At 40.2% G+C, this 26,583-nt stretch overlaps 1 protein-coding gene and 1 long non-coding RNA gene across 2 annotated transcripts; one reads left to right on the top strand and one right to left on the bottom strand.

Annotated features, from left to right (window-relative positions):
• Positions 1 to 863: 863 nt before the first annotated feature.
• Positions 864 to 20,899, bottom strand: LOC115061491 (follistatin-related protein 1). Its single transcript, XM_029529839.1, has 11 exons — positions 20,720 to 20,899; positions 20,565 to 20,621; positions 8,314 to 8,415; positions 7,969 to 8,098; positions 6,525 to 6,557; positions 6,015 to 6,145; positions 5,388 to 5,506; positions 4,884 to 4,996; positions 4,136 to 4,246; positions 3,940 to 4,034; positions 864 to 2,319 (listed from the first exon to the last, which is right to left on the bottom strand). Exons 2-11 carry the CDS (start codon positions 20,619 to 20,621, stop codon positions 2,278 to 2,280), a joined length of 933 nt encoding a protein of 310 aa, XP_029385699.1. The 5' UTR covers positions 20,720 to 20,899; the 3' UTR covers positions 864 to 2,277.
• On the top strand, positions 3,832 to 6,614 carry LOC115061493 (uncharacterized). Its single transcript, XR_003842338.1, has 2 exons — positions 3,832 to 4,306; positions 5,995 to 6,614. It is a non-coding gene; the product is annotated as an uncharacterized LOC115061493 (long non-coding RNA).
• Positions 20,900 to 26,583: the final 5,684 nt, after the last annotated feature.

Raw genomic sequence — 26,583 nt, 5'->3', positions numbered from 1 at the left:
CCAGCTGTCCAGCTCCACATGCCATTATGCAATCCACGTCTACTATTACATTATGCAATCCTCTGCGGACTTGGATGTGCACAGAATAAGAAGGAGGTACAAGATAATTGGGTTTCCTCCCTCCGTGAGTAGACCTATTCATAATACTGGACAGCTCTGTTCGGCTAATGCTACTTCAGGATGAGAATAGATTACATTATGTGCATTTCATTATTGTATACATTGAGATATGGAAACCAACGAATACCAGCTAAATCACTAATGTTCCTCAAATAATGAATCTGGAAAGGTTTCATACAACTGGCCCTTAACCTCACACAGTATTTAAATTGGATAGTTTGTGTTACACTGTTCTGACAGAAAATAATTTTCATAAAAGCAACAAATAGAATCAGAGAAATTATAAGTAGGAGTGGCACAGTGGTTAGCACTGTTGCCTCACTGTAAAATTCTGCTGGGTTTCATTCGGGCCCTCTTGTTCAGCCTGTATTTTCTAAAGGAACGTTTAGGTCATTTGGTGACTCCAAATTGCCTCCGGGAAAGAGTGTAAATGATTGATTTGTCTCGATATCCAGAGTTGCAATAGAGACTTGTCTATGACCCTCGAACCTTGACAATTATAAAACTATCAGTTAAATGTGGGATAATATACATTTTCATTAATTTAGGTGCAAAGACAGGAAATGAGCATAGTTTTGTAAAAGTAGGTCAGTATTTACTTAACAGACTTTATGTTTTTAATTGACTTTGATACTGTAAAGTCTGAATATTCTCTTGTGGGTAGTTACTTTTAGTCTCTTTTAAAAACAATATGTTTAGCACAAATACCTGAGACACAAAGCAAGTGAGAAAGAGTGTTTTGTGGTGTATGGGCTTTATTGGCATACATACATATTCCTTACAGTCTCTGCACTAGTGGAATATAAAGATTTAGCATGAAACTCATTAATGCAACTTTCACACAGCAATTTTTCAAGGAAAGAGTCACAAAGCACTACTTTACTGCTAAACTTCAGCAAGGCGCACTCATTCTCACTATGCCTTTGTGTAGGCAAAGATATTGTTTGCAGGTCTAAGGCACTGATTTTTACTGTCAAATCTCCCAATTTAGATATAGGATTTGAACAAATTAACACATTTACCAAACAAAACTACTCTCAGCACCACACAATCATTGCAAGCACACACACACAGACACACACACGCACACACACACACACTCACACACACACAAGCGCTTTATATGCACCGAGTTATTGATGCGTCTAAGCTACTTTAGTAGACAGTGAGGCTAGTCCTGCTGTTAGAGTGATTTTGAAAGCACAGGTATAGTGTTGTTGCTGGGTCCAGAGTAATGTTTTACCTGGATAATTTTGTACATTATTCAAACACATCATCAAGACTTTGGTTTTAGATTCCACCATGCTATATTCAGATAAGGTCTCCCCTGGCTGCAGTTGTGCTCCTTCAACCTGGAAGCTTGACCATTATGGTTTTGTCTCAGAAATGTATGACACATATAGAAAAGTGTTTGACCCGAAAGGCACCAGAGAGACTTGCCTGAGCATAACATGGGAGCAAGTTGAGTTCCAACTCAAGCCAATAAAATACTGTACATAGACGCAAACACTTTTGCAGAAAGAATGATTACTTTAGCACGAAGAGAAAAACTAATTTCAGGTTTTTTTTATAATCTACTAACGATCAAAAGAATAAAGAGAAGTGCATTGGTCAAGTGGTGGCCTACCGTGGTGGTTAAAATGGTAACAAACTCACAAATACTTTACCCTCATATCGTAGCTTCTTCAGCCTACCCCTCTTATAATGAAATCTTGAAGTGCACCAGGTGAAAAGTAGTCAACTTTATTCATACTCCAGCAGATCCCTCATCTTAACATGTGGATTTTCCAGGTTGCTAACCTCACTACCTTTTCAAACAGTGACTTCCACATTCCTAAACAGTGACAACTTTACAGTTTGTTCTAGAATAACTGTAAAAATATAAGAGTTGTAGTAAAAAATAGCCCCAGGGCTAATGTAGGGGCACAGTAATACAATCGAACATGACAGTACTGCAACACAAGGGAATCCTATAATACTCTTTGATTACCCCTGAATCTAACAAAAAAACACAAACACTTTAACAATGTAAAAATGTATAATAATTAACATAGCAGAGAGACATGAAAAAGTCAGTTGAACAACACACGGCCGCAAGGTAAATCAAGTATAGAAGAAGGGTTATGGTGTGTATCCTCTTCCTCATTGTGTCCTTATTTAGGCCTCTTTTGTGTTGGCCTTCATCTTCTCAACTGTTTCCTTGAAATGAAATAGTGAGGAAAGTTGAGAAATTAGATCTGGTGTATCTTTTCACACAGCCAATAATCAACGATGTGTGAATATATTTGTGTTTGTGTCTACAAGCATTCCTTTTTTATTCTTTTAACATCTTTGGAAGTGCATACATGTTTTGAAAGTGTCATTTATTGAAAACAACATTGTATTCTAAGGTCATGTCCTCAGCCCGGTCATACAAAACTTGCACCGACATAGCTGCATTTGTTTTACAGAGGCATTATAAGCTGTCCTTTTGGAGAACAGAGTACATGACCTTGTTGACTCAGCCGTGGCTACAAGCCAGAGCCCTTGTGCTACCTTGTAAACACACACACACACACACACACACACACACACACACACACACACACACACACACACACACACACACAGACACACTGGTTTGAGAATGACACTAACATCTAGAGAGGTTGCACATCTTTCCTCTTTGTCTGGAGGAGGTGATTTTTAATACTGTTATGTTTAAAGTTAATGCACAGTAATATCAGGCTCTTATTGGTTTTTGCCTTCTTTATCGTGGATCTATCTTATTTCCACAGGCTATGGAATTAACCTTACTCTGCAAACTCAGCAATGGGTTCTCACACAATAACAGTAATTGTAATTTTAAGTATTACAGTGAGTATGAAAATGAATACAGGAGAACTAGAAATGGCACCTTTTTGTAGTCAATGCTTCATCCTTGTCAAAACCTACTTTATCCACAGTGCAACCCACTCACCAGCAGGTTGGTCAGAGATTCAAATTATGCTTGCAGCAGCTAATATAGGTTACACAACCCTGACATGGAGAAGAGAAACTGCAGAAATCCATGAAGTTCTCCTTCTTTTTTTTTTTTCAGACTTTCTTTTTTTTTAGTTCAGACTTTTCTTTTTTTAGTTTCTAGGATCAGAAGACACTGACTCACTCTGAGGCAATCATTTGAGAAAATCCCTCAAAACAACTGACACAGTTCCCTTTTGAGTCAGAACAGGACGCTTTAAATGCAATAATACTTCTCATAACCTATAAACAGACGCTGATGTGTGAAATTGGTGCTGCAGGTTAATTGATATTAGGTAAACTGTATTACCAGATGATTCTGAATGAGACATATGAATAAAAAAGGAAATTCTTGGTGCCAATTTGGGTCTGTTTTGTAATCTACCTTCTATTTCATATCCATTGTCATTTCATAGTTTTATTGATCTGATGTATAAAATACTTCTTATTTTACAGCTTTTGATTCTTTGTTTCATTTCTCATGGCAGGAATCTCAAAGCTGCAAATACATAATACATAAAAATGTACACATAGCAGTTTCAATGAAAATTATGTTGTGATGGCTGAGCAGTTTGTTTGAGAAGCTTCGTCTGGAAACATAATGCAAGTAATCAATGCTATGTCTTGCAGGAATCTAAAAGCAGGTACATCGGTGATGGCTCCTGTCAGCTGTTTTTAGTAATCGTATGACATTGGTCAGTGAAAGAGCCTCTGAGTCAATTGTTCTTTTTTGTGTGTTGAATGTTGTTTTGATGTATTTTGCTAACAATATGCTTTATTACATTTATTTGTTATTATCTGCAGATTGGGAACACTGACCTGGTGCTTGTTAAGCTCAGCCACGCGGAGGTTCCACTCTTCCTCAGTCATCTCTGTCCCATCATCTGCTGACTCATCCACAGCCGCCATTTTGTCTGGACGGAAAAAATAACAGGAAAAGGGGCAGAGGTATATTTGTCTAAATATGATGAAAGTATAAAGAGGTATAAAGATCAATTTCAGTATTTTATCTCACTAGTGCAGGTCATCGCAGTGCAGACCCAGTTGCCACATGCACAAACACAGCGGTTACATTCCACTTGGGTCTCTGCTCCATCCTCATATGTTTCATCCTCCAAAGCGCATTCTGCAGAAACACGGAGAAAACTGCTCAGCCAAGATAACAGATCACAGAATAACAACAGAGGTATTGTTCTTCATTTCATTTCCAATGACCCTGGCCTGTCAGTGTTTCAAAACAACATTTCTTTAATTTTAAAGTCACATGATTTATATGCTGACTGCTTTTGGTTGCAAATGAATAGTCAGCAAAAAAACAACCCCCAAAAAAAAAAAAAAAAAAAAAAACACTCCTAAGCATGTGTGATTGTTTTTTTTATTTTTTTTTTTTTTATCTGAACCTCTTTAAAATATTGTTATGCCTTTTATGCCTTTTTTGAGATCTCTGGACAAAGTAAGGGGCCTGTAAACAAAATCAGCTAAATGTGTATGTGCATGCGTGTGTGTCCTTGACTAAAGTGAAGCTCCAGCGTGCAATACTCTGGTGAACTTTATCCCAGATATGCTGGGATATCAGATGATTAAACAGACTGAAGTGACATCCACCCAACTGTGACTATTTCAAAGTACTCAAAAAATCTGAGGCTCATACTTCCATAACTTCCAAGCTGAGCCTATTTCAGTGCTTCCATATACTGCATCTACTGGTGTCTGATTTTATTGATTTTATGTTGCATACTGTCAGTGTATCAGTTTAAACTCACTCTTCTCTGGTGGGTTGAAGCCAGGTTTTAGGCAGTTGAGGAATTCATCAAAGCTCAGCTTCCAGTCAGCATTTTCATCAGACAGCTCAATGAGAGCATCAACACACAGACTCCTGGAAAGTGTGTGCGTGCACACACACACACACACACACACACACACACACACACACACACAAAATAAATATTAGCTGTTCTATAGTGAGAACTAAGCCTTACAATAACAAAGAACACTCAGATGATTTTTCATTCTAAGTGTTCCATCACACAGAGCCCAGCTGTTTATGCCTGTGTTGGCTGAACACTGGATGACTTCAGGGTAGTCTTCACTACTCCAGGGTTTAATGGCACTGTGAACCTTAATATATCACAGGATCACAGATAATGGTCTGTATGTAGAAGCTGCCAAAGGAATAAATGTTAACATAGTCTACAGGGAAGAAATATTGACTAGACAAAGAAAAAGGGCAAAAAAATAGCACGAGAATGCAAAATCTCTAAACAAACCTGAGCAGGTTGTTGCTCTCCTGGTCTGCGTAGGACTGCAACTCCACAACCGACTCATTGTGCTGGATGAACTTGAGGAGCTCTGAGGAGTCCAGCTGAGAATCGCCGTTGTCATAAGACTGAAAAATCGTGGACATACACAGGAAATACACTAAATGGTTATGCACTCTAGAGTAGGAAATAATAAATGGCCTGATGCAGATGTTAGATAATCAGGGTTATGTGCAGGTGTTTTCAGAAAGAAATCATTTTGTAGAGGTCAGTCCAGACTTCCAAAAAATTAGCATTCATTGCCACATAATTTTCAGAGTGCACCAGTTGCCATGACAATCACCCTGTAGCTCTGATGTTAAGCTATTTCAATTTGGCATGAGAACCTCAAGTACCTACTCTAATTATAGCTTTGGTGTTTTTACAATATTTTACAATTAGGCTGCAGCAGAAATAGTGGTAGGGCTGGTACAAATTCAATTAATTTAGTACTTTTTCATCTTTATATGGAGGTCGGTGTGGATAAATAAATTGGGGTAATTTGTAGAAATAATGCTGTAGTGGAAATGGTATGAAACCATGCATTGAAACCAGGGATTTTGTGTTTCTGCAACAGGAATGAAGAAAATAGCCAACCTTGAAATATTTGAGCAGGATGTTGGAGAAGTTGGAGCCTTTGACGAACCAGCCATCTGGGACAACCTCAGTCTGCAGCCACTGGATTACACGGCTCCTCAGCTCATTGCGGTCAGCAGCGTAACATACCACTTTAAAGTAGGGAACATTTCCATAGGTTATCAACTTTAATGAATAATCCAATGGAAAAAAATCTATCTTGTTTCAACACTTGACCCCTGTCCTTTGTACGTACATCATTATTACCTTGCTCACTGTGTTCTTCTCATTATACCATAAATTGTAATTATTGCACAGACATGTTCTTCACTACCCAAGAAGTGAATTGGAACCATTTGTGAGCCATCATTTAACTCTAAAAAGCAAACCAACCCCTCCAACCAACAAAAACTGTTTAATTTGGATTTTTTTCTCAATTAACTACAAATGTAAACACTTTAAGTCCTTAGATTTTCATATAAACGAGCAATATTTGCATGCAAACATACGGACAAATGCACACAAACTCACCTGGACTCACAGCTGCCTGCTCTGTTTTCTTCTCTTAAGGTGATTTAAAAAAAAAAAAAAAAAAAAAAGAAGACGACTTTAGAGCACGAATTAAATCCATTTGAACAGTGCTGATGCAGATTAAAGGAGCTAAACTCTTAGTGACAGCTCACTTGGCCAAAGGTCAGTAAAGATGAGTGAGTGAGATAATTATTCTCTTTGACAACCTTTTCTTCCCCAGGTCTGATCAATGTTCAGGTCAACGGGGACACAAACAGTACAACATCATTAAGTGTGAGAAGTTAATGTTCAGTCAAGACAAGAACTTAATATTAGATGCATTAACAGATAGCCTGAGGCCAGGAGTGTGTTAATAATGACAGATTAGTTCTTTGTGGTGACATGTAATTGGCCTTATATTGCAGCCTTTCAACCTGGTAACCTCACATATCAGCTCCATTAAGATGGGCAGGTCTAGATAACACTTCAATTTACCATATACAGGTATCTGCTTTGCACCAGTTTTTACTGGTACAGTAGGATGAAATGCCTTGAAGAGCAGAAAAATGTATCGTGAATGTATTATGAAATCAGAATTTAGATTATAATAGATTATGCGATTCTCAATGTAAGATTTATGATGAATTTGTTATGGCTTTTGTAGAACAGTCAGAAAGGCTGGACAAAACATCGGGAGCTTCCTGTCTGTGTTGAGCAAATGCTGAAATAACCAAGGAATAACAAAATGAGACTACAATATGGGCCATTTAGGAAATAGGGTTTCAATAATCTGACCTTTGGTATCTTGACTGACCTTTAATGACATATGAAACATGAAACATGCATTCATGGGACATGTGTAGACCTACATGCTACTTTACATAAAAGCATTACATAAAGTCAAGTCACTCTGATTTACATTTATTTACCGCCAAATTATACCCTGTCAATGCATTTGCGAGAGCAGTTCTACACTGTATTTCAGAAAAAAGAAAGCATTGGTGTCTGCTATGTTCTTTGTACCACCCCCACACGCCACTCAGCTGTCAGCTATGTCCATGTAGCTGCAACAGTGAATCACGCAATTTCAGTGACTATGAATCAGAATATGGAGGATAGAAATACAAATGAGAGCATTTTCATGCTTCCTCCTGTAATATGTATAAAGATAAAAAACACAAAGAGAGGTTTGTCATATATAAAAATAGAATATGAAAATATAAATATAAAAATTGTAGGAATGTGGCCTCTACAGGACGCCTCTTAGGCTTACACCCTGTTCACCCTGATGACGTCATTATGGTCTTAACCACACTTGAAAGTGTAATTTGGTGGAACAGTAAAAGTGTTTACAATACTGTTTATCATAACATTATTTCCGAGTCGACCAAGGTTTTAAGCTTAATCAGAATCCTCCATTAATTCACAGAAGATTGCGTGATATGTTGAGTCTGGAGAGTTTTACCCTGGCAGTGTCCGTCATGAGCCACCTGGATCTTCAAGCCAGTCAGACAAGCATCTCTGTGGAGCTCACAGTGATTCCTGTAGGTCTTCCCATTGCTGCCACACACTGACCTCTTGTGGGGCTTACAGCTCTGGACACAGAAAGAAAAAGAAAAATCAGGGAGGACTGCCATGAAAGGCAGAGGAAATGTTTGTTTCAAATGTCAATTTTCTTCCACTCTTTTGTCCTCTATGTCCAATGTTCCCCTAGCCAAAAAAGGATTGCCTACTTGACAAGTGGGCCATACAGAAAAATCCTTCAGGTCATTAACTCTGGTCTTTGCAGAGCCGTACACCTCATACTCACCTCTATACACAGACAGCTGGGCTCGCCCTTCTCAGTGACAGCACACTCTCTGCCAGCCCCACAGAACACATTGGCACACACTTTACTCTTACTCTGCAACTCCTGAAAGTAAAGAAAACACATTGTTGCTGCTTTAGAAATACTTTTCTGCTGATTTCACACACAGGGCGGCACTGTTGCACTGTCTGCTCACCTTATTTTTAAGACGTATCAATCACACAATTGCATGTAGTTTCAGGCTTTCACGTTAAACAACATAATAAAATTGTATCCCCTCTCTACAGTGTAAGAACACTTTAAGAGTTTCTTTCTCGCTTCACTGGTGCTATAGTCTCTTTCCCCTGATGACAAAAAAGATGATTTAAACTCCCTTAACTAGCTGTGTGTCTTTGTGTGTTTGGTAGTTTTGTAGATTTCAGAGACATGAGTCACTCGGAACAAATGCATAATTATCCTAGGTTTTGGAAGACATTTATGTAAAACGTGTGTGCTTGCTCTTCACTCCTCTCCAGCACGTTACCTTTTGGTATTCAGCTTACATTGATATTCGCTTTTTTCTGAAAGACACCATTTTTCTATCAAATAGTCTTCTTAACACTATCCAGTGTGGCCTATCTGACACGAATTGCATCTTGAAAACATTTTTGAATTATAGGCAAATGTAATTTATCTCCTCCTGGTGGCACTAAAACTTGAATTTGTACCGTAGCTAGCCAACTTTGCGGTCATAACTTTGACTCACTTGCATTTTTGCATGTACAAACAAGGGGGGCAGAATTTACTCACAAAATTGAAAACTACAGTATTCATGCAGGATGGCATATCACTATCTATATCTGGCCCTTTCTATTCATAGCCCTATCTCTAATCTTTAAGACCTGTTTGATGTTATAGTGTCTTCACTTCTGTGGAGGTCTACTGAGACCTATTTATGTTTGCCAGCAGTTGCCATGTCAACCACAGCCACTCTCAGCTCCAGACTATCATAGTGGATCCGAAGTCTTATTTAAACAGGACAATGCTGTTCATCAGAAAAACTGGAAGGGTACAAACAGTCCTTTGTCTCTTTCATTGGACCTTTTCAAATCACATTATCAAATCCTCATTCCTTTCATTTGAAAGTCTCGTGTTTGGTTGGCTTCCATTTTGTTTTTTAGTTCATTTAATTAGCCTCATGTTGCCTTGTTTACATTTCTTTTCCTGTGCTTCTTTTATTGTTTCTCTGTTTGTTGTGGAAGCTCAACACTGGATTTGCCCCCCCCCCCCCAAAAAAAAAAGTCTGCTGGAGCTAAAAACCAACCAATCACAAGTCGCCAAGCGGAGCTCCAAGAGCTGTTTTATGGCCCGTGTTCCCTCCTCCTTCTCCTATCTATGTGTCTTTGTATATATGTGGCTTTGTTTGTGTGTTCTTGAGCCTGCATGTGTATGCAGGGTGTTTCCACATCTGGAGTCTGAGCTGTGTTTTCCTTTGGGCCCATTCCCATACTCTGTGAAATCTTTTCTCCTGCTTGTTTCTCCAGACTCTCCCCCTCCTCCCCAAGTCACAGTTTCCTGTAGAAGCGAGACAGAAAATTGGCCGATGTACGACTGCACGTGAGTTGGCCTCTGGGCCTCTGTGTGTGTGTGTGTGTACGCTTGTGAGCGCCAAGGTCTGGTATGTAGGTTAAAACTGAGGTGGATTCTTGTGACTGAACTCTCATAAGCTCACTAATGGCTGTAAGAAGCTCCATGGGAGGGGGTCGCACCGAACTATCTCAGGGTAGCAGCTTTAACTCATAACCGTCGATAGGAGAGGCATCAGAGGTTTCAGTTCATCTCTATGTATGAGTTAAAAGCATACACACACTTGCAAAGTTGAGGTCATGGAAAATCTTCAAAGCACTCCCTGCTGCCTTGAGCATGTTGGACAATTCCGTTTGTTAAACAGAGATGGGCTAGAGGCCGGCTGAAACCTGTAGAATCCTTCAACAGGAACATGAATAATGGATGGGCCTCTTACATGAATCTGGACTAACCAGAGAGCTCTGTCCGTCCATCTGTTTTGGACTAGAAGCAGCAGAGGATCCTTGGCATTTAGCTAATGAAGACAGGGGCACAAGCCCCCCCTCGACAAGATTTTTTTTTTTTTTTTTTCCCATCGGATTCAAGCGGATTGTTGCTATGGTGAAAGCATGTACATGCTCCTGTTGCGGCAAGATCACAGATGTGTCAATCAAATGAGACAAACCAAAGCATTGCAAGTCCCAATGAGATCACAGCAGTGTGCTGATGTATAATGACTGACACAGCCATACAACACAAGGCTAAAAAACAGCAGACAAAGCCTTTGTAGTGTGACCTATCCAACCCTAAACAAGGCTGAGTGAAGCTAAATATTGCATCAGTAGCGCATCTACCTTATGTGGTCATAAATCATGTCAGTCTTTAGCCAGGGGCCTTAATTGGGAGCGTGAATGTAAGTAGGCAGACATGCACCATTATTGAAAACATTTACACGCTTTTTGGTGATAGCTCAGAACGCCATCTGCAATATAAAGAAGAATAGTTACTCTTCCTGATTTTTGGGCCATCTGTATGTGAACCTCACTCTGATGGGCTTGATTTCTCCATATTTTGGCTGGTGAAATATAAGAGTAAAAAGCAATAGGAATGTAAGATTAAAAGGAAATTCGGTCGAACACAAAAGTCTCCAGAAACCCCATCATGACAAAGTACAAGGAGTTTGAACACACTCATTAATCATCAATCACCAACAGAGCAGACATAAGAAAAAAAAAAAATGTGCAAATTCAGCACAAACAAAAACAAGAACGCCTGCTGTGGGTGTCCTACTTAAATGACACCAGTTTCTCATTGGAGCCATCAAATGCTGTCTCATTTTCATTCTCTCTCCCTTTGAAACCAATCACAGGAGGCAGCCTTCTGATGAGTGGCTGGTGAATGCTGTTTATGCTTGCAAAGGGCTGGGACATTTTTATAAATAAAAATAAATTCCCAGATACTTTCCATAAGAACTTAAGCAGGGGGATTGTGGAAATAGTCAAAATTGGAGACTTTCCATGGGAGTTATTGGCAATTGGGGGCAATTTAAACAAAATGGATCATATCCAAACATAACTACATACATTTTGTTTTGCCATAAGCAGACATCCATGCAAAATAATACAGTTTAAAAACATTATATGTGATTATAGAAAACTGTTTTGAAGGAGGCAGAAGAAACAGCGCCACATTTAAGGCATTGTGATAAGTCTACCCCTTTAAATGGTCAATGAAATGGTGCTTGCTATCTTACATTTAACACTCAACTTACCAGCTAGCAAGCTACTGCACGAATACATTTTAATACCATAGATCAAATCGCAAATATCTAACAAAAATCATCTGTACATGTGATGGAGGAATGCACAATGCATGTAGGGGGTGTGGCCTCGATAGCCCTGTCATAAGCAGTGTGCTGTGTTCATGTAATTGAGGAATAGCATAGATATTCAAGTGTAGTTGCATTAAATCTAGTTGTTTTAGCAATAATTATGCTACAATATATTTTCCCCAATTATATTTGACCTCTTCAGGCCCAAGCTTTTAATTTGGTAGGCATGTTGGTGGAAATTGTTAGCCATTATGACTGTTCACTGAAACACTGAAATGTGCTTTAACAATGAAAAAAATGATCATAAAGGTGTCCATAAATGTAGCTAAGTTAAGCAAAATTAGGTTTTATGGAACAGAGAACCCAAAATGTCATGTCGTCATGTGAGGAAGCAGGGATTTAATAGGTTAAGTTCCCTGTTAAATACCAACCCTCAGTATTGTAAATTACCAGCCTATTCTCTTTTACTCCTGGTTCTTCTTATATACTCTCATGAATTAATTTTCCTGGAACTTTGCAACTCTAATCCTCACAGATAAAACTGAGCCTTTTATATAAAAAGTTGCCTCAAGCACATACTGATTGCTTATACAAATGTTTCACAATTCATTTTCCTCAACTTGCGCCCTTTCCCTCTGTTTTTCAGTTTCAATGCATTTTTATCAGCACTTTCAAATTAAAGGCTTAAAGACTTCACTTATTTCTCTTGTGACACCAAGTGTATGAGTTTCATCCTTCCATCTCACTGTCTTACTCCAAGTACAGTGTCCTTTTAAGGCTGCCAAAGAAGAGATGTGCCAGTGAACCGAGACCAGCCTTGGTGAGGTTGTTGGAGGTCGAGATGAGCAGCAAGATGAAGAATAATCTTTAAAGAAAGATTTTACTGTTATGGTTAGAGAGACAGGTAGATGGGAAAGATATGAGAGGAAAAACCAGGGCTGTGTCTCTGCTAAAGTAAAAAAAAAAAGTGTCTCTCCCCTGTCACATGTTGAATAGCTCCTCATTGCTGAGGCAGACTAGAATTAAAGGAGAAAAAAAGGCATCCACACATACATTACAGTAACACATCATAAAAATAAACTAACACTCTGCATCTTTATACTCTTACTCACACACAACACTGTATGAGTAATGAAGCCTGTCTGCTCGCATGTACATGCATGTTTTGTGTTTGTGTTTGTGGGTCGATCTCGGGGACACTACATTGATCTTGCAGACCAATCAATGCTTCTTCTTGCTGTGGGTGTCGCTTTACAGCAACCATGAATCCATACCCACAATGCACTTTGGCCATCATTAGCATAGAAAACATCGATTGGAAGATGCTCAAAATTTGCATTTATCCGTTCTGTTAATGAACTCCATGCATTTATGTACCAATCACAGTTACCCTTTATCAGCCTGATCACCATCTGACATAACAAGCTTGATTTTTTTGATGGATTACGGTACAGGAACCTTCCAGCAAATCCTTTTCACATCGAACTTTTCTTCAGACTGCATTGGAGAGGTGTGGATTCAGCATTATGTTCATTGTGGAAGCTCTACTTTCCAATATTGCTGAATTGTGCTGCATTAGAAAAATGTGAAAGGTGGTTCAGAAATTGTTTCATATGTCTAAGACACAATGAATGTGACAAGTTTCATAAATTTAGGATTCATAGCCTTTTGTGGTGTTGTTGTGTTTATTCAATGTGCCAAGTCAGATTTCGCCTCGCTGAAAAGACACAAACAATTGACAAAACATTTCTTTTTCTTTCCCCAAGGTACAGTGAGCCTTAAGTGTGTTTTCATGAATAAAATATTGTGATATTTGCCACGTTGAAACATTATGATATGTCCCAAGAGGATGGAAGGAAATGGTAGCAATGATATCATACTTCCAATCATTCTAGTATACATGTACAATTTGTGCCCCCAAGAAAATAGTTCTGTATGCTATTCTCAAACCGGCTTCTCCTTCAGATTTGTTACAGTAAACAACAATAAATCTGAATAAAATAATAACGTTTAATGAAAGCAGTTAATTGTGTTTTCATTTGATGGGAAATCTATGTGTGCACTGCCAAAATGGAGAAAAACAGAAAGCATAAATGGTTATGAGAGTTGAGAAACATCATTTGGCAGCTAACTTCCAGAAAGTCTCATAGTTATTTATCAAAGAAATTATATTTCAGAGCTCATTAGGGAGTTATAACAATTACACCGACATGAATGGATGAATCAGCCAAGCCAAGGCAGATGCTAAGCTGCCAGCTGCAGCCTGAAGGCATCAATCCGTTTCTTTAGAGAGTTTACAGTTGGCAGACGGGAAATACTCAACATGTTGCTGCACATGGTTGTCTGTACAGGTGTTGGAATCTATATAGATATTAAGCATTATGCAAAAGCTTTACGTGTGGATATGTCCTAGGAAGTTGACAAAGAGAGGTCAATTTTTATGTTTGAGCGGTGGATTTTGTTGACTTTAGATATGCTGTTTTTCAAATAATTGTGGCCATCCTGACTTAGCAAACTGGGGACTATGGTTGTGGAGTGTGAGGAGAGGGATTGGGATATTTTTTTCTCCTAGCTGTTAGACAGATAATATAGACACTATCTTTATTCCTTACTTTACTTGGAAAAAATATCTTTTTAAATGGCAGAATCAAGAAGTAGATCTTATCAGACGCTGATCAGCAAATTCATGTCTCTGGGCTCAAACAGTGTTATGCATGCATATGATGTAAGGGACACATGCCAATGTTGACAAAGCATTAGCAACATTAGCAAAGCAAAGGCTACCAATGATATTTTAACCCAGAATGGTTTGGTTCGGCTTTTCTCTCTTGGCTTTTTATACATTTCCACTGAAGCAAGGCTGCTGGCTGTAGCTAAGTTTGCTTTAAAGATATGAGGAGGGTCTTCACATACGTGCCTCAACCTATTTTCCGTTTCCTTAAACACCATGTCATTAAAAGCAGAAAGACAGTGTGTCTGTGTTTTTACCTACAATGGTTTTGACACTCATGCTGACAAATGACACAAATGCATACACAGCACAGTGGCTTTACTTTCCCGACCTTAAGGTGGATAACAAGCATGTTTTTCATGACAATTATGTGTAATGATAAAAGCCAAACCAGAAGTGAAGGCAAGGGATAAAGACAAGAAAGAGAATTAGGAGAATGAGAAGATGGAGTGGGGGCACATTCCTGAGCCATGTTGTGCCTCAGCTGGGGTCGAACAGAGCTTGTCTGGGCCAAAATCTCTTCAGTATCTAGGTCAGAGAGGTGCCCGTTCTCCCCCTCTCCAAGCAGCTCCCGCTTTCTTCTGTTGTGTTGTCGCTGCCACTCTGAGTTGTCCGACACATTTCAGCATCATGAGATGGGGAGTCATGCCAGACTCTTTCCTTCAACCCAGGCCTTACCAGAAGAGTAGCACAGCCAAAGAACAATGAAAACCACTCTTACTCCTCATACTTTAACTTAACTCTAATCCAGTTTCCTCCTTTATGGAATTAATGCGAGCTTGTGGCTAAATCCATCACACAGGGGAGAAACATCACACGCCATCGTCGACTCAGATTTTGAGTCTTTACAGAAAGCTGTAGTGTTTGCCCTCAATAATTGAAGACCTTCTATTCTCAAACTCTCGCCTTCTCCTCCTTCAGAATCTATTTGACTGTGTTTTCTTACATATCAAATCAGCTTCAGTATGATTGCCTCTGTACTTGACAGCCTGTAGAGATTAAACATATAGTAAAGCCCACCACTGAAAAAAAAAAAAAAAACGCATTCAGCCCCCAGAATGACACAATCTACAGAAATGCCTCCTTTGAGTTGAGTCGTCTGGTTAGTGTTTCATGGATTTATATGACAGCAAGAGGAAAGTGGAACTTGATGTGTCCTTAGAGCAATGAGACTGGAGTCAGACTAATATGAGTGTTATAAAGTGTTTTGTAGAAGCTCTACGGGTGGTCTACAACACTCTCTGGGGGGGCCAGGTCTGAGATTAAACTGGCAGAAACAAAGGGACACTGGGTAATGACCAGTTTACAATGATCTGCCCATTATTCTTCCCCCCGTTTCTTATTCAGCGCGAAAGGAATGCACCAACGGACGGGATGATGTCACCACCAGTCTGCAGCCTCTAGCCTGGTTGTTCAAGAGCAAAAATGTAACTACACCCTGAAAGAGATAGCAAGAAAAAGAAGCCAAATAAAGACAGATGGATGGAAAGAGGTGGAAAAAAAACAGACAGAAAGAAAGGACGGAAGGACGAGAGAAAGGGAGGAAGGAAAACTTATAGAAAATAAGAGAAAAAGAGAGGAAGATAAAGAAAGAAAAAGGCTAAATAAAAGCAGGAAACAAGTCATGGTCTGAGCAGAGACACATCTGCTACCAGTTAAAATGTCACCAGAGAATGTAAAATGCTCTGAACACAGCACCACCCCCGGTCTCCCCTCTTGCCTGTTCACCCTGTGGAGACAAAACTGTCCCCTGTCGTCTACCCCACACCAATACCATGGACCATTAGTCCCCACCTCCATCTATCCAGTCGTCTGCTTTACATTCCTCTCTTGTCATAATTCCCTCTATAAAATACAGATTTCTTCACCTCATTCAGCTTTCTCTCTCACACTCCTCCTTGACCTCATAACCTTGCCAAAGCCTTCAACATTTTACCTTTGCTAACTTTTTCTACCTGCCCACTTGCTGACTTTTCTCTCCCCTCTCTTCCTCACTCCCACCCCTGATCTGCTCAGAGCATTTTTCCACTGCCAGAGAAGAAGGGAGGGAGGAACCATGCTAGACTCAGGGCCGGGGAATGACTATATTCCTGCCTTCTTCTCAGCTCCCTCTGTGAGGCCAGTATTGGGGTGAATGGCTGAAGCATACTGCAGCCATGAAATGTCTGCTAAACCACGAACATGCATGTTTCCACAACTTCTATCTCTTAATCATTTTCATAACTTCCTCCAAGCTTGAACTATGCACACCACTAACTCATTTTCTTCTTATTTCTAGGTCTGGAATTAAACTACCTGATATAATTTTGATAGAGTGGCTGTTTTTTTCAGTGTGTTGATCAAATTAAATAAGACTAATGTTCCCCTGAGGACTTGAGTTTCATATTTTTCCCAATATGAGGCCTGAGCTTTGCTTAATACGTTTCCACTAAAGCTCATAACCTGCACTATCCCAAGTTCATTTGTTTACAGAAGACAAAAGCACAAATCAGTCAAAATCTAACTTAAATGTGTGCTACAACTTTGCTTTAAATTGGATAACACATTATAGCTTGGTGTAACTTAGGACAAGAAAAGCAGCAAATCCAAACAAATGTGGATGCCGAAATAAGAACGTGTTTGGTTTTTTAGCGTGAAAAGAAAGATAGCTACTTTTCTCTCTATTGACGGATGAGCTCAGTCAAATTGTTCAGAATGAATTCAAGGACAACATTATTGCAACACAGACCGAGGCCATTCATGATGAGATTAGTTGTTTTATTTCTGTAAAACAAATAATCTGTTCTGTTCTGTTGCCTACATTGTCAGAGTAGTATGACACAAGAAAACAGAATTGCACAAGGTTCTGTTCAACAGTAGAAAGACTTCATGCTAACAATCGGAAAGCTCAGTGCTCAGCAAGAAAGCTGCATTTTTCACGTTAGAGCTGATCTCCAGGTGGATCCTACTCTCTACAGGCAGCTGGGCACAGGATGATCTCTAGTGGCAGTAAATATGTGATATAAAGTTTCCTTATCAATTTAGCCTGCCATAAAACACGGTGACATGTTTGGGTCACCATGAACTGAAGTAAGGCGGCCCATCAGTTGATTTAAGGGGGCTGAGATAGAAAACAAGAGAGAACACTGAGGAAATAATCCACCTTTAAATTAGAAGAAGTGTCTGAGGTCTGTCTTTGGTTTCCTACATGATCTCATGTAAGTCATGCTACCTATATGTTTAAACCCTGTAACTACTAGTCTGCGTGTCAGTATGTTACACATTCATTATCTCTTGCTCACAAACGAGTAGACTTTAGTACGACTCTTTCTCATTTTGTAGGTGTGTGTGTGTGTGTGTGTGTGTAGTCCATTTACGTGTAGTGCCTCCGAGTGCAGAGTGCTGTTAATGATAAGATACCAGTACAGCTGGTAAGCTAAATGAGGACTCCTTTCAAGCCAAGCCAAGAGCGAAGAAAACACACTGCAGGGACATGAAACACAGTACCGCCCCCCCCCCCCCTTTCTCTCTACCCCTCACTACACAGCCAAGTCTTACCTAAACCCAAGTCTTTCCAGCTGTAATTGCATGACTGTGGCTCCGTCTCCTCTCTGTTTTACATCAGTCTATCTCACCACCCTCTACAATATGTGCGCAGGATCCATGACTGGATGTTGAGCCACAGTAATTAGAGCAGGCGGATACAGACAGAGGACACAGCGTCCCCTCATGCTCATGTTCCCTCCACCTGGGCAGATATTTTTAGCCCACCTTGAACGAGAGAGAACAGACATCAACCTGGCAAAACGGTGGGGTGCTGTAACACAATTAGAGCCTGCAACAGATCCAAGGTCTACACAAGGGAATCATCATCTTCTTCTTTATCCTCTCAGCTGTTGTCATAACAAAGAGGAGAGGTTGCCTAGTTGCTCTGGTCACTTCCTCCTGTGATCTGCCGATTGGTAAATTAACCACCGTGTCATCCCCCCCGCTGTCACCACAGATGATGCAGAATCGCACAATAAAATCCATGTGCCATAAAACACTGGAATAAACAGTCTTGTCTCTCTCCTTTTGTGCGAGTGTGTGCACACATGTCCCCCAAGGCTGCGAACTCCTCTGACTCTCAGCATGCGTGCATCTCAACCTCTATTGCATATCAAGCTCCCAGTGTGTTTGAGTACAATATCAACTTTTTATTCACAAGATGCATTCCTTGTTACCTGCCTGCACAATTGAACATGACTTGTCAACACAGAGCCTCGACCTCGGCAAACCCCCCCACCCCCCCCACCAAAAGCAATACTTCTTTGAGCTGCTTATCTTCAACCACTGTGACTTCTTGCCTGAATCCTGTTTTCATCCACCTCTTTTAGGTCATTTTAACACATCCTCTCATCTCAGCACAGCATAAACAACCCTGAAGCATCAACACATCCACTCCTGCTCTGACTTGTTGACCTCCTTTAGACACCACACTGGTATGCCCCCCCCCCCCCCAGCCCAGCCAGTCAACAGGCCATATATTATCAGGGTAATTACCTTCGGAGAATAGATGCCTTTCTCATACCTTCCCATTTACTTCCTGGGTACACGCAACAGATACACACCATAGCACACGCATCATGGCCATGAATCCAATAAAGACGTGCACAATAGCACGTCTAGCAGCGATAAAAAGGTAGGGACAAGCAGTGGAAGGTTAGCTGGGGAGGGTCTGCATGTCTGCGTGTGAGCGATGTTTGTGGAAGTTGAACTCCGCTGATGGCCATCTGCATGAAGCTCTAAAGAGAGACGAGCCACTTGCAGCTTAAGAGTGTTTGAAAATATCTCCCCTTTAATTAGGCTACAGCTTATCTGGGAAAAATGAAAGGAAGTCAGTTCCCTGTTTTGTTTCCTCAGCCTGTAACTGTAGTGCAGGTCAACAGAGGAGTCAACACAACACCAGGTGTTCAACAGCTGTGTCCAGTGAGGTTAAGATCACCAAACGCAACCTGCTGTGTTTAAGTGTTTCGCATTCGGGGAAAACACATCATGCCTCTCTAACCAGGTGCTACACGAGGAGATTGATGCGCTCATGCTTTCTCCTTATGCTAGGCTAAGCTAATTGGCTGCTGATCTTAGTTCAATATTTAGCATACGCCTATTCCAAAGAGATTTCTCAACATTTCAAACTATTTGAACATACATAGTGCCAAACTTTGATTTATTCTTTGTGGTTTTATTTACAGTTGGTTGTCCACATGCCAGACCACATGAACTAACATCCCATTATCTCTGTGTTTACTCAGAGGCTGAACTACTTAACACTGCAGTGTGAGGCATATAAGGTGAGTTTTCTGCAGACACACTCACCACCTGCTGCGCGCGCGCACACGCACACACACACACACACAAACACATGGGCTCAATGACTGACCATATAAATATAAATGTGGTGCTTGTATGCCATTAGACTAGCTGCCAGTTGGTGGAGTGTAATGCACCGTGCCATGCTACAATATTGATGATGAGGCCTGTCAACCCCCCCCCTCCAAGGCGAGAAGAGCTTAGGAGACAAACAAATGGTAGACCCCCCCAAACACACACACACTTCTTTTTACAGCTGTCTGTCATTCTTGTGTCACACTTGTCCACATTTGCCTTGCTGTTAACTGGCCGACAACAAAAAGCAAACAAAAAACTGAGATTAGAAGGTATGTGTGGTCCAGTAGGATGCGAAATGTTAGTGTTTACTCTGGTTAACACACACACACACACACACACACACACACACACACACACACACACACACAAGGGGCAAATCCAGTGTCCTGGGATTTTCGGGAATGGGGTTAATGTCCTCAGTGGAAAATGTAAATAAACTGGGCTTAATTGGCTCCATGCAGAAGCCCATAATGAAACAGAGTGTTATGATAATAACATAACTGATTCCTCCTTAAGAAGATAAACACCATGACACGCTGTAGACGGAGGAACAGTGTTGGAAATGGCTCCAGATGTGGACGAAGCTGCTGACTGTTACTGTGACTCAGTACAAGTGGGATGTAGCGTTTGGTGCCAATTTCAACGGAGAATTAATGAAATGAACAAAACACACACACACACACACACACAGAGAAGGAAAATAGGTTTAAGTCGAGTTAACACGGTGTGAGACAAACTTACCTCGGCGCTGCAGAGAGCGGAGCACAGCAGAAGGAGCACGGCCACACTTCGCAACATCTGGACGCGAAGGAAGCGGTAAAGAGAAAGTAATGTTCAGAGTGAAAGAAACAATGCCTCATCGGGAGCTTGGGAAAACTTTCCGTCCTCCTCCTTACCTTTTCGGTGGAGAAGCGGCTCCGCTCGGGCGGGGGAAAGGCGCTCGGAGGGCGGCAGCTGGTCTGGACGTTTCTCGGGACGGAGTCGAGCGGAAGCTCCGAGATTTTGCAAGAAATTTGAGGAGCGCTGAGGAATTCTTCCCGGTCCGTCAGCCTCTCCTCCTCCTCCTCCTCCTCCTCTTCCTCCCTCACCGGCCCCGGCCAATCAAAACGGCTGGAGTCCTCCGGAGGACGTCTACAGAGGAGGGGGAGGGCGAGAGAGGGGGGGGTTACCATAGTCCGATAAAATGCCTTTATTCTATTCATTACTATATTATATCAGTATGAATTATTTTGTTTTTTTCTCCATCTTTTGGGAGAAAATGTAATCGTTGACTCTCATTATTCAGCCTAATATTGTTCATCTATTCTGTTGGACCCGAAGGATAAAGTGCTCATTAGAATTTGTCATCATCATCATCATCATCGAAAAGTGGATTACAATTCAAGTTACCGCTGAACAAGTTGGTTTAACCAGCAAGTTAAAGGGGCATTGTGCTGTCCTTTGGGCCACTAGAGGGCAGAAGAACTTTAAATTCAGCTGACAGACTCACTTTAAGGGAAATCGTTACATTTAAAGTGCAAATGTCACAGCCAGTGGACATGAAGTGACACAAACATGAGAGCTCCTTCTTTTATCAACCAGGACTTCAAAACAGGAATTAATTTTTTTGGTTTTAATCACATTAACTTGTCATCAGCAAACTGTCCTTGTGCACATATTTAGGTTCCACTAAATTCATCACTTGCAAGACTTTGGTCAAATATCTGTCAAAAGCCTCAACAAATATTTGTTGTTCTATGGGAAGTTCGGTGGAGTTTGTCATTTCTGAGGTATCTATATTGCGGACAAAATAATCCTCAAAAACAAAAAAAGTTGTCTAAAAAAATATTCCCACTGTGATATTTGAGTGTCGTAAAATGTGATAATGAATGAATACATGAAGGAAAACAACATAGCTTTTTGAGTCAAGTGACATGTGATCACCTGAAGGACTTGATTTGTGGTATTTAAAATTTCATACTTCTCACTCCTGTAATATTCACTATGATATCATGTGCCGCCTCATTCATCCCCTAGGCAGTTCAAGATAAACTATCCAATGTGCCTCTCTTTCTTTGTCCAATAAAACCTGCACTGGACAGACGTTTTGTGCACAAAGACTTTTTCCCACAAAGGATTAATGTTCAATGCTCATTATGATTTCAGTATTTTAGGATTTTAAAACCGTCCGAGGCATTGAACATGACAGCAAGTGAATTTTGAATAGAAGTATTTTTTTCCCACTGCAAGCCATCAATCATATATAACTTCATCTCCTACCTGTTTAAATAGATGCAATGATTACTCGATTGTCTCTTTGTTGAGCTTGTGTGTTATTTGAGAGTGTATCTTCTAGTGTTTCTTGTTCTTCCCACACTGATGTTTAATAATAAGCAGTAAAACGTGAAGATATTGCAGCTCTTCTTTGAAAAAGTTCATGTTAGGCTCTTAAATGCTCTTGTGCATTTCACTCCTGATAGATATTTTTCCATATTGTCTCGCTAAACCTTTGTTTGCCTCACTTAACTGGCTTAAAGAAAGCTGTATGAAAGGAGAGTTACAAAGTGAGTTTTTTTCTTTGTTTCTTTTCATGCTTCCCTTCAGGAGTTACAAAACAAATCTTCATCTGTCAATTGAGGCAACAGCACAAAAGAGACAAACTTAATTTAGCGCATTGGTGAGAACAATGAGGTAAACTGCCACTGCTAAACTTTTGAGGTGAAATGTTGGCATATAATATTTGGATTTTCACAAATTAGATTTAGACAGATTTTCAAAGCAAAGATGTGTCAAACTGTTACTACCTAAAGAAAAACTGTTCTGATTTTATTAAAGTCTGCGTACAGATTTGGGCACGCAACACTGTATATCTAGTAATTCTTTTGCTGTTATGGAGTGGAGCTACAAGAAACCTGACAGGTTGTCAGTAATGCAAGTACCAAAGAAAGAAAGAAGATAAGTGAAATACAAAATTGCTATATTTCTATTTTTGCGACATCTGTTTTGATCACATCGGATGATGTAATGCTAGATTTGAATTCCCTGCAATTTCCTCTCTTGTGTAGGATCCCCTTCCAGCAAATGAAGCATTCAGTAATACATATTTGTTATGGTTTAAGTCACATGTTTTCAGCACATAGCAATGTTAGCAACATATTATCAGCAGAAATGAATAATATTTCAAACTGTTGCATATATAGAATAGTTTAAAAGAACAGTTGACACCTTATCTTTGTTACTAACCCACTAAGATGATATCAATATACTAACAATAGGATCAGTAACTCCTTCCACCCCTTTGATATTAAATTCTGACGAGACCGCATGTTTACAGTTGACCTGTTTTCACCACGTTTTGCTGGCAGCTAGGAGAAGATGAATACTTCTTCAGACAAACTGTTCAATGTCCATTCTTGCAGCTATAGCCAACAAACAATTCGTACTCCTTCCCCAGGCCATTAGTGTAAAAAAAAAGTGTGTTCTGCAACTACTGATTTAAATTCATGCACTGTGTGCATATATACCAATGAACCATGCAGTATTCAGGATGGAGGACAGAGGTATTAGCTCCTCTAATGTCTAACTATATTCTGCCAGGGGCTTTCTGAGAGGCATTGCAAATATTCACAAACATCCATCTAGAATGATAGCCACGACTGTGCACAAACACTCACTATTATAGAAATCAATAAATGCACTCATACACTGAAATGTTATATGCAGACTAAATTAGCTTTTTTGTTCTCTGAGCTTTCATTAATTGCTGCTTCTGCCATTTATTTCTCTGAGGTCTGAAGTATGATATGGATACAGCCTTTGTATCTTCCTGTGTGTGTGTGTGTGTGTGTTCCTTATGTCCTAAAAACACAGGTCCCCGCTGGATTTCTTATGAGCACCAAAGTCCCCTTGCTGTGTTTCTGTAAAAAGTCCTCATCATTTTAAAAGAAAGATGTTTTAAATGTTTCAGAATTATGCTTCGGTTAGGTTAAGAATCAAGATCAGGACTAGGCTGAGGGTAAGTCATTCAAAATGTTCTCTCCATTCTCCAGTTCTGTGACACACTGACTGTCAAGCATGTATGTGAAACAGTTTGTGGCTAATTGTTGCCATTGGCTGAGGTTTAGGACTTCCGTTATAATATATATGTGCGTGGGAGGACCTGGTGGTATCTGAGATTATTATCAGGACACCTTTTTCACCATGTTGTTCACAGCATCACCCTGCCCTCATCATTTTCCAGTCACATTTATTTATGTTTAGAAAGGAGGGATAATGAATGCTCTCAAAACAGCTAGTCTGCTGTCATCATGGCTGCGTGAAGACAGATGGTTTATTTTTCTGTCCTTCACAGAGACAAATGACTTCACATGGATTCACATGTTGTTGGTGAAAAGCAATGTTGTTTTTTCTTGCTTGTTAGTCCAACCTCTTCTCACCCATTCTCTGGTGAATGTAGCTGAGAGAACCTGCCAACTGCCATTAACCAAGACCTCATTCATTAACTTGGCAAAAAATAAAAACCTTCAGAACTGCACATACGCACACACACAAATTCGTGCATACAAACAAGGAAATAGGCTCAAGAGGTTATATAGACAGTTAAAGAGTGTGTGTCCAAACAAGCATGTGTATAAATAATTTAATGAAGTTAGTTTCTTTCCCTTCTGGCAGAGACTGCTGCAGACTTTTAGCCATTTACTCTTTAAATGGATGCTCCATAAGCCCAGCATTAAGGAAGAGAGAGTGAAACAACGGATGAAAACAAAACGTCGGGGTCAGCAATGAATTAACAAAGGGGCAGTTTATGGGAGAGAAGAAATCAGTTTTGTATTTTAGAGTTGAAACCTGTCCAGCTTTTCTATCTGTACATAAGACCAGCAGTTAGAAGATTGTAAAAGTCGGCTGGTGTCTGACACAATTACAGCTCTTCCTCACTCTCATTCCTCACAGTTTGGAGTAGAGATGGAGGTCCGGTTCCTTTGGCTCCCTGAGAAGAACCAGCTCTAGCTCTTCATTTAGTTTTCCTATTTATTTTTTTTTTCATGGGTGTGTTGCTAAGTAATGTTTTTTATTTTTATAGTTTTTTTTATAGTTATAATATATATATATATATATACGTAAAGAAAATGCAGTTGCTAATGTTGAACAATATAATCACATTACATTTACTGCCTTCGGAACCACAGCGACAAAATCAAATGAAAAAAGGATAAAGTCTGAACATTATGATACAGACACTGCTTCTCTACCTGGCCTGTACCACTGCACTCACTGCCTACGAGCGTTTGCCCCGCCACCCTCCCCCTCCTTTTATTACCTAATGGTATGATCCTAGTCTATCCTTGCATGTGATTGGCCGCCTGATGTGCCCATCAAACGAGTTAGCAATAACGATTCGTTTTTTTCCGGGCAGCGGTCGGATCTTTCCGTTCGCCACAAAGACTCACCAGCCTTAACCCTTGAAGGGGCCTCCATTCCTGTTCCCCACCGCCTGGTACAGAATCTGTGGTGAATGGGCTGTAAAGTGTACAACATGTCTTTCATTATGTTCCACATTCATACAGATACACAAAGCTATATCTGCCAGCATGCTGTCATTTTTTAAAAAGAGAGACCAAAGCTGTTGTCCGGGCGGTCATGTTGATGTTTCAGGTAGGTTCATGGTGTTTTGTCTTTGACACCTTTGCAAGTGTGAATTTCCTCTTCCTCTTACCCCAACTGAGACTGTGTGTCTCTTTGTGTGTTTGCAGGCAGATGAAGAAAAGAAGAAGAAGCTGAAATTCAAAGTGCACAGTCCTTGTTGAAGAGATAAGTCATTGTAAGATTCCAAAGATGACTTACTTCCAATCTGATGACCCGGGAAAGCCACTGAACTTCATTAAACCCACTATCACACCTATGCAACCTTTGGTTTGTAATGTGGTGCATCATTATGTTAGATGCAGCAACTAGAAGGTGGTATACTGGGGCCAGGAAGGGGAAAAAATCTAACACTAATACACAAAAAAGCTTCAACAGGCTTCAACCAAATATCAGTGCAACCCTTACTACGTCATTTCAGGAGGTCACTTCAGTCGAATTGATTCATACTCAACTAATTCTGTGTGCTGAATATCATATCATCAGTGTGTTTCTAATGATACCACAGCTGTGCCAAAATCTAGGACTGAAATGAGAATTAGACAGACATTATTTGCACTATTTGTAACTTTGCACATCTTCTTTAAATTTAAGATATCAGATTTCATACTTGTATGTTGTTATTTAATTAGTGAACTATTCAACAGTAGTAGTAGAAGAAGTAGAAGACCCTAATCCCTAAAGGTGGTTACATTAGGCTACCCACAAATTAAGATTCAGATTCAGGTTAAAGGGTTAGGGTTAGGGTAAGGGTGTTGTTTCTAATATTATACTCATCTGCCATAAAGGTTTTGTTAAGGAAAAGCATAAACGAAGAAGGAGGAGAATTTTGTGCGAACCGAGAAACAGAGGAGAGTTCTTCTCATTGTTTCGCCATTGTGGTTGCTTGCAGTTACGATTAAAGAGATACTGCAAGCAACAAAGAGAAATGGCTCAATGTTGGTTGAACATGGCCATCCTCCCACCGTCAAAAGACATGCATATCTAGGTTAACTGGAAACTGACCGTAGGTGTGAATGTGAGTGTGAGTGAGTGTTAATCTCTGTTTCTCTTTGTGTGTTGGCCCTGTGATGGACTGGTGACCTGTCCAGGGTGTACCCCACCTCTCGCCAGGAACGTTGGCTGGGATGGGCTCCAGCAG

Source organism: Echeneis naucrates, chromosome 21 (assembly GCF_900963305.1).
Source record: "Echeneis naucrates chromosome 21, fEcheNa1.1, whole genome shotgun sequence".
NCBI classification, from domain to species: domain Eukaryota; kingdom Metazoa; phylum Chordata; class Actinopteri; order Carangiformes; family Echeneidae; genus Echeneis; species Echeneis naucrates.
This window is presented reverse-complemented; position numbering and strand designations above follow the sequence as displayed.